Source organism: Hippocampus guttulatus, chromosome 5 (genome assembly GCF_054856545.1).
Source record: "Hippocampus guttulatus isolate MCC_2025c chromosome 5, RoL_Hgut_1.0, whole genome shotgun sequence".
Lineage (NCBI taxonomy): Eukaryota > Metazoa > Chordata > Actinopteri > Syngnathiformes > Syngnathidae > Hippocampus > Hippocampus guttulatus.
In genome coordinates this window covers 4,038,447-4,046,961 of record NC_141265.1, presented here as the reverse complement: position 1 = coordinate 4,046,961, position 8,515 = coordinate 4,038,447, and the positions used below count along the sequence as shown (strand labels likewise).

Genomic DNA, 8,515 nt, shown 5'->3' with positions numbered 1-8,515 from the left:
TATATTCAAGCAGTTATCTATGTCGATATTGGTTTGGAGAAGCAGGTTATCAGTCAGAATATGAAAATTGTTGTCATCATGTATCCCTTCATGTATCCCTAATTAGTAAAAGACTTCATATTCAGTACTTGCTGTAGCTGTACTTTTAATGATATTAACAGCAGTCATTCTTCATTTACACTTTTTGTTCAAACTATCGGAATGCTGTTTGCTTTCCTCCAAGTGAGGAAGGCATATTCAATTCATGCCATACAATTATTGCACCTTTCACTTGAGGTCAGGGTGGATCCAGATCAAATGAGTTCCTGGCCCCAATATAGACCGGGGTCTAAATCTGTCTATTTTAGTTTGTCTTATTCTCCTTATCTATTTCTACTCTCCAGGAAAGAATGGAACTGCTGGACAAGCTGCAAGCTGAAATGGTGGAGATGGGAGTCGCAGCAAATAACACAACCTCTCAATCCAGCCAAGAGTCCATGAAAATTACGTTTTTCCCCTATTATCAACATTCCTTTTATGTGGCTACAAGCTATATCCTGTCATACATCTTCATCTTCTTGCTGTGTATGGTGGGGAACATTCTGGTGTGCCTGATTGTCCTGGGAAGCCGTCATATGTGCACAGTCACTAACCTCTTCATCTTAAACCTGGCTATCAGTGACCTCCTGGTGGGTATCTTCTGCATCCCGACAACACTTGTGGACAACCTCATAACAGGTACAGTAACATCTGTGCAATACTGAGGCTGCTTAAACATGTTTTATGTGTCATTTTCAAAGACCGTTCAACAGTGGTCACGATGCACACTAGCATCTCTCCAGAAAGCTAATTCCAATTTCCATATTTTTGGTCTGTTGTGGGTGCAGTAGCTCCACTCTTAAGGACTTGGATACGGAACCGGATGGTTGGGAGTCGGAATCTTGCTAAAGAACAAGATATGGAAAGAGAGAACGGGTGCAGAGATGCTGGTCAATATCTTGAACGCTCCAGAGGTGTCCTTGGGCAAACACTTGGCAGGCATGTGTGGGCTGTGAACGCATGCACCATATAGAGCAGGGGTGTCAAACTCATTTCACATTGTGGGCCACATACGGCCTCGGTAGATGTCAAGTGGGCCGGACCATTAAAAATTATACCATACTCTGCTATAGATAACCAAAATAATATGTCTTGCCTTTGTTTTGGTCTAAAGAAGCACAAGAACACTAGGAAAATGTTGACATTTAATGAACATATCTTTGACAAAACATTTCATGAAGCACCAACTGACTGTACAAAGGCACAAAACCTTAACAAGTAATTGGTATTGAAAAATATAGTCATGCACTTTTAAGATTAAACGAGATTTATAAAGAGGAATTTTTAAACCATTTACACGAGCATATAAAATCTAAATGTAATCCCTGCCTACACCTTACAAACTAAGGAGAGTGCTACAATATGTGTAAAGAATAAAGTATTCACATGTCCTTGATAGCGTCTGCTGTGTTGGGTCTGTCTCAGTGACAGAGGCTGCTGTTGTCTTCTTCTCTGATCAAAACAATGTTGTCTTTTCGTCTGACAAAAACAGTGTATCCCCCTAGCGGATATTCAATGAATTGCACCTTATTAAAAATATTCATTCGGTGTCTTTTATGCATTTTTCACTTTCAAATTATCCGCGGGCCTGATCAAACCTCCTTGCGGGCCGATTACGGCCCGCGGGCCGTACGTTTGACACCTCCGATATAGAGGGTACAGTATACAAGGGTGCGCAGTGACCTTTGGAGGGGCAGTTGCCCAAAGTAACAAAAAGAATGTTAATAATTGATGGTGTTCATGCATCGTCCACCCACTTGTGGTTCAAGCCCGTGCCACCACCTCGTCATTAGCTGAGAAGCAGAGTGCCTGCACCATCGGAGAGCTGAGAGGAGTGAGTTTTACATATCGTCGGGCAGCTCTACACACTTGTTTAAGGCTAAAATGACAAAAACCTCTTATCTAGAACAAGCTTATATTCCCGATGAACGTGACCTAGCACCACAAGATCCCATGTCATTGTACTCACCTGATGTACAGGTATTTGGTAGGGAGCAGCGGAAAGTAAAAGTATGTTTTACCTGATGGGGTATGCTTCGGCTGATGGGGATTTGTGGAGAGATTGCTGCAGCTGGGCTCTTTCGGTCAGAGTGCAGAAGTTACCAAGAAAAATGGGAGAGTACGGTAGTTGCTGAAGCCAGTTGTACAACCAGTATGCATTGGAAATGGCTTACTTTGAATAACCCGCTGTACCACTGACAGTTTGGAGACTCCTTGTTGAGACAGACACTAATGCAGAATGAAATATACAAAACACACAGAGAGAGATTTCATTCCATTTATAGACTCCGATCATGAGTCGCTCAAATAAATAAATATATACTGTATATGCATTCAAAACACACAGTACTTCATTGAAAAAAATCCTCCAAGCAGAATTCCTACAAACATAGTATATTGTATATATTGTACCACAAAAACCATGTAAGAACAATAATGACACACTGAATCAATACAATATCAATGGAAGATGATAAACCTCATTCACAGTTGAAGAAAACGAGACTTGTGTGACTGCATTTCGATTCAGCTCGCCAACACAGTCCAACACAATCAGACTCTGTAATAATAATACATTTTTTTATTTATAAGCGCCTTTCAAGACACCCAAGGACACTTTGCAATAACAATAATAATAGGGGTGTTCACACGGCAAGATTTGGTCCGGTGCTACGCCGGGGCTGCCCCAGTAGAGCGTTCACACGTGCAAATTAGCTCCGGCGTAGCCCCGGAAAACAGCTTACACCGGACCAAATTTGATCCACCTCAGGCTCCAGAGCAAATGCTCGTTAGCGAAGCAGCACCGGTGTAAATTTGCACGTGTGAACGCAACTGGGTTAAATTTGCTCCAGAGCAAATGCTTGTGAAGAGTTTACGTACGGCGAGAATGCTTTGCTTTCGTGCTCTGTCGGACTTCCGTCATGTGTTTGTTTAATAACGACACAAGATTTGGCTGGTAACATCTTTCCTTTTGTAGGAGACTGGACTGTCTCGGAGTTGTTTGTGTAGTTTGTTTCTTTGTTGTGTGTTCACAACCCCCCGCCCCCCATATAATTTATTTTGTGATTTCCTCTCTTGATTTTCTGTTTGGCGCATTACGTGTTTGCTTTTCTGAGTGTCATTGAAGTCATCGTTGATTTACGTTTTCGGGGGCGGTCACTCTCGAGCAGAAGGCACGGAGACCGAGAAGGAGAAGGACGTGCCTGTCCAGTAGTCACTTGAGTTGTGTATACGTTTTAAAAACAACCAACACGACAGCTCATTTGTTTTCTGTCGTTTTGCTCCGCTGCAGAAACTGCCGTGTGAACGCAAGTGGGGCTGCACCGACGCTGTGCCGGTGCAGACACGCTTCAGCGGCTTTGTACGTGTGAACGCTCCACACAATTTGCTGCGGTGCAAAATATATCGCAACAAAATACATCGGTGCAGCGCCGGAGCAAATGTGTGCCGTGTGAACACCCCTAATATGTCTACAGGCTCTCTCTAATTACGAGACATGTTTTTCATGGGTTTTCTGCAAAAATCGCTACTACTGTATGTCGTAAGCTCTTTGTGTACTTTGAGACAACGTAATTAAACAATACAATAGGAGTGAGCAGCGACCAACTTACTGACAGCAGCTTAGCTTCGAAAGAGCCGCGCATCTGGTAGTATATGATGTCTTCTCCGAAGGTCTTATGACGAGGGTAGCATAATAATAATGATTACATTATATTTATTGAAATTATATTCTTGATATTTTTAAAGGCCAAGAATGCTTTTCACAGACACTTTATAAAAAGGGATAAAGGGTCACTTTGGCCAAAAAGGGTCTGTGCCAGGGCACCGAAGGCACACCCGCCCCCTACTCTGCACCGCACGTGCCTGACAGTACATAATATAAAACTAATCAAAGCAAAGACCTCAAGGATCAAACTGTTTCAACTACTGCATTTCTTTGATGGATGACCTCGAATGAAAAGTTATATCGGATTAACATTTCACAATGAATCAGTGACTGCAAAAAGAATCAAGTCTTGTTGAGAATGAGAGGGAAGAAATTTCATATGCACATACAGAGCACATTTGACAATGAACTTGTACATGAATTGAATTGAATTGAAGACTGCTCTGCATTTGTTGAAAATGTAAGAACAATAATGCATTAAGCATTATCATCACCTTTTGACAGATACTGAAAAAAAATTATTTGGCATTGAAAACAAGAAATTCCATCAGTGTACTGCCAATGCTGCTCGCTGAAGCAATGAAAATATGTATTTTATTGTGTTTTTTATTCCACTGCAATGAGAAGATCCAAACTCAATTGAATGGACTCAATCATTGTGGTCTGCATTCTTTGACACAAAAGCTGATGCCCAAGAAGAAAAAGAAATCTGCTTTTCAACATCAACACCATGAGACCTTCTTGAAGGGTAGGCAAGGGTATGGACTTACATGAAGTGGTTCACGGCGGAAGAAAAGTTGGTACCACTGTGTTTAACAATTAATTTTTTGGAAAACAACACAAGTGCTGTCTATTCTTCCTATCATACTGTTATTAATGTTAACTTCATCAACGGACATAATGGGAAAACATTTTACCCAAATTTTTTTATATACTATTTTAAGTCTTCTTCCTTTTGCAGGTTGGCCCTTTTCCAACATCGTCTGCAAGCTGAGTGGTTTTGTGCAGGGTGTGTCTGTTTCTGCGTCAGTCTTCACATTGGTGGCAATCGCTAGCGAAAGGTTTGTTTTGTCTATTATTTTTGTTCAAACATCCAAGCTTAAACATTTTTTATTTTCATTTCGATTAAAAAACATTTAAGCATCCCAGTTCTGAGAGATTTTTGTCTTTCTGTAAGTGATTCCAGCCTGAGAGTGCAGAGTAACCAAAAGCCTTTAGATCAGGTGTGCCCATTACGTCGATCGCGATCGACCAGTAGATCAAGGACTGGTGCCAAATCGATCCGAGGGTTGTAATAGAGGGGGGGGGGGGGGGACAAACAAACATTTGTGTCTCTGTGCATGTTAGTAATATATTTTTGTGTTAATGCACACTGCACCCTAATCATTCTATCAGTCTCACTTTCACAAAAAGTATTTAAAAAAGAAAATAAAATGAAGCAGGTCATCTTTAACCTGACATGTGACCGCGTCACCGGAAGTTGTTAGCGCTCAGCAGTCTACAATTGGAGCTTGTGATCCGGGATGTTGCGCTCTATCTTTTATCATTATCATTATTCTCATTCAGAGTTTGCTTTGTACAATTCACAGAGGGAACGGGCAAAGAATGGGAATCTGGAGGGCCGAGAGAAGCATTCTAAAATAGTACGCGTGAACTACGATCGTTACCAGGCTGCAAAAGTGCATCGTGTGCCTCAGTGTCAGGCTATTGCTCATCATGGCATGCGTGTGTACATGCGTGCGTGCGTATGCGCACGTGCGTGGTAACGGGTCGATCGCGCGAGATTGGTTGATCGAAAAGTAGATCTTCGATCAAAAAAGTTTGGGCATCCCTGCTTTCGATAGACGGTGTCAGGTTTCTGGAAAAGTTCCAGACAGAATGGGGATTTCACAAACAAGAGTTTTCACCAAAAATATGTATTTACAAAAAACAAAACAAAACACAAGTCCAACAAAGGACGCTGGTGAGAACGAACCAGGAAAAAGCAAAAACCAATCAAAAACGCTTTCTCATTCCTAAAAGGCAAGGAATGAGAAACACATCAATGGCTTGTCAACTCAAAGGACAAGAGAATACAATGCACGAGAAATACAAACTGGGAATACACGACAAGAAATACATGGAGAAAAAAACCCATTAGAAATGAACATGGTGAAAAGTTATGAGGCAAAATGAAGATTGTGTGATACTTTTTTGTAGGTCTTAAAAAGTGCCAGGACAAGGACAAGAAAAAATGAGAACTATGAGCGCCCAAAATATACAATGCAATTGTGAAGTGCATGACTCTAATTGAAACAGGATAATGTCTTCATGTGTTGTAGCAAAAAGAAAAAAAAAAGGAATAAAATCGCAACACCTTTATAACCTGTCATTCCCAAATGTGATGGAAAACAAAATTCACACAAAAAGCGCAAAAGCAAAGCGTTAATCGGACTTCTTTACCTGCCTTTTTGGATATGCCTTTCTGTCACAGCCACTAATTCCCCCTTCCCCCCACCAACAGGTGTCACTGCGTCGTGTACCTACACAACAAGACAACCATGGTGACGGCCAAGTTAGCTATTGTTTTTATTTGGCTACTCGCAATGGCGATCATGTGTCCAGCTGCAGTTGCATTGACTGTGCAGGAAATCCCTTTGCACTACATGGTCTACAATGATGATGCTGACTTCAACCACACACTACCCCTCTACACCTGCTATGAAAACTTTGCCAACCCAAAGATGACAAAGGTTTACACTGCATTTCTTTTTACTCATATCTACCTGGTTCCACTGACGGTGATCACACTTATGTATGGTACCATTGGTGCCAAACTCTGGTCATCCGTGGTTGCTACTGAAATGCCAAGGGAAGCCAACATCCATGGCAGCGATAGGAGACAGGGTAAGACGGTGTTCTCACAGAAAAAAATTCGCACGATAAAGATGCTGGTCCTTGTGACCTTGCTTTTCATGTTGTCATGGTTACCACTCTGGACTCTCATGATGATGACAGACTATGGAGGCTTGGAAATGGACCAACTGGATCTATTGAACAGCTACATCTTCCCCTTTGCTCACTGGCTGGCTTTTGCCAATTCTAGCATTAACCCCATAATCTATGGTTATTACAATGACAATTTTAAAAAAGGATTCCAGGCGGTGTGCAACTCCTCAGCCTTTTCAGGTCTAGTGCAGTGGCGAGTGTGGAGGAGGATGACCGCATGTCTTAGGAGTCGGAGGTCCGTGCAAGTAATTGTCGACGGTACCAACTGCAAAAATAACGGTGGCTACAACAACCAGCTGTTATATGGCATGAGAAATAGAGTCCACAATCAGTTCAACACCGACAAACATGAGCTGAACAGGAGTACTAGGGAGGACTGTGTGGGGGCCGTGACAGGGAGGGGTGCTTCGCATCAAGGAAATCCAGGGATAGAAATGGCGACAATCAAAAAGAAAGGCAGCTGCAGTAAGGCGTTGCCAAAGGACAGCCCACTGTCGGTTTCACTGCATCAGGCATGGGATAACTGAATTCACTGAAGATACACCTAACTAACCAAAATGAAACATTGACGCATTGAAAAAAAATGACGCAATCTGTCACACTTTACATTTGACTGTGTAAATAATTTATTTAATGCAATCTGATATTTATTTATTTGTTCATTTTACTTCTTCTCTTTGACTCTTTCATAGAGTCACGTAAACCAATGATTTCAAGGGGGCCGAAGTTAAAAATATTAAGTTGGCTCCAATACACAGTTTAACCAGAATATTTTTACTTAAACTTTTTTTGAATTTGTCTTTCATAAAAATGTAAAGCTGTCATAATTATTTTCTATATTTCTAGGTATTTTCTATGCCACTTATCCTCCTAACAACCATAATACAGGCAAACCTCGGTTTTCATACTTAATCCGTTCCAGAAGACTGTTCGAAAACCGAATTGTTCGAAAACCGAAACCATGTTTCCCATTGGAATCAATGTAAAAAAAAATTAATCCGTTCCAAGTCAAGAAAACAACTTTTTTTGATACCACTTTTTTTTTTTTTTACAATTTTACACCATAAACTGTACACATGTAATAAGAGATCAAGTAATATGTAAAATACTGCACAAACAAACTGTAATATGTTTTATTTTCACCAATTTTAACATTAACATTGTAACATAAAAATTGAAGGAACATCTCTCTCTCTCTTTCTGTCGTGGGGGTGTGCGCCTATCCCTATTTCGGCATCCCCAAATTTTCTCATAAAACTTGTCACCGTGAAGCAAATTGCGATCATTTGGCATTTGACCAGCGACATTGCTTAGCTGTAAACATGAACACTGCAGTGTATAATTACTGTTTGAACAAGTGTGTGGTCTTACAGTATTAATATTGTCACAATGTGTCTGAATGGATTCCCTTGTTCACTTGCCGTTGAAAATACATATGCTATTATGTTGTTTATCTTCTATATTTGTATTGTATCTGTGTTACAGAATTTCATTCAGTCATTACCAATGTTAGGAACAAAACCAAAAGATCCCCAGCAGAACAGACAACAGCAATCACAGAACCACGACATATGGCGTTAGTAGTGTATTTACTCCTGCATATTTGTTAAGTAAAAATTCTGAATGTATTGGATCAGATCAAATTCAAGTTTGCCACACAAAAGCTAATGTATTCATGGTGTAATAGTTGATGCACATGTACTCAATATGTTCTATATACTGTACATTGGCTTGCAAAAGTATTCTCACTCATTGAAGTTCAAAGAAAAATTATTCCGAAAA

General features: G+C 40.6%; 1 protein-coding gene across 1 annotated transcript; it reads left to right on the top strand.

The window, feature by feature from the left end:
* The first annotated feature begins 389 nt into the window (after positions 1-389).
* On the top strand, positions 390-7,260 carry npffr1l2 (neuropeptide FF receptor 1 like 2). Its single transcript, XM_086111398.1, has 3 exons — positions 390-717; positions 4,707-4,806; positions 6,249-7,260. Exons 1-3 carry the CDS (start codon positions 390-392, stop codon positions 7,258-7,260), a joined length of 1,440 nt encoding a protein of 479 aa, XP_085967524.1.
* The last annotated feature ends 1,255 nt before the right edge of the window (positions 7,261-8,515 follow it).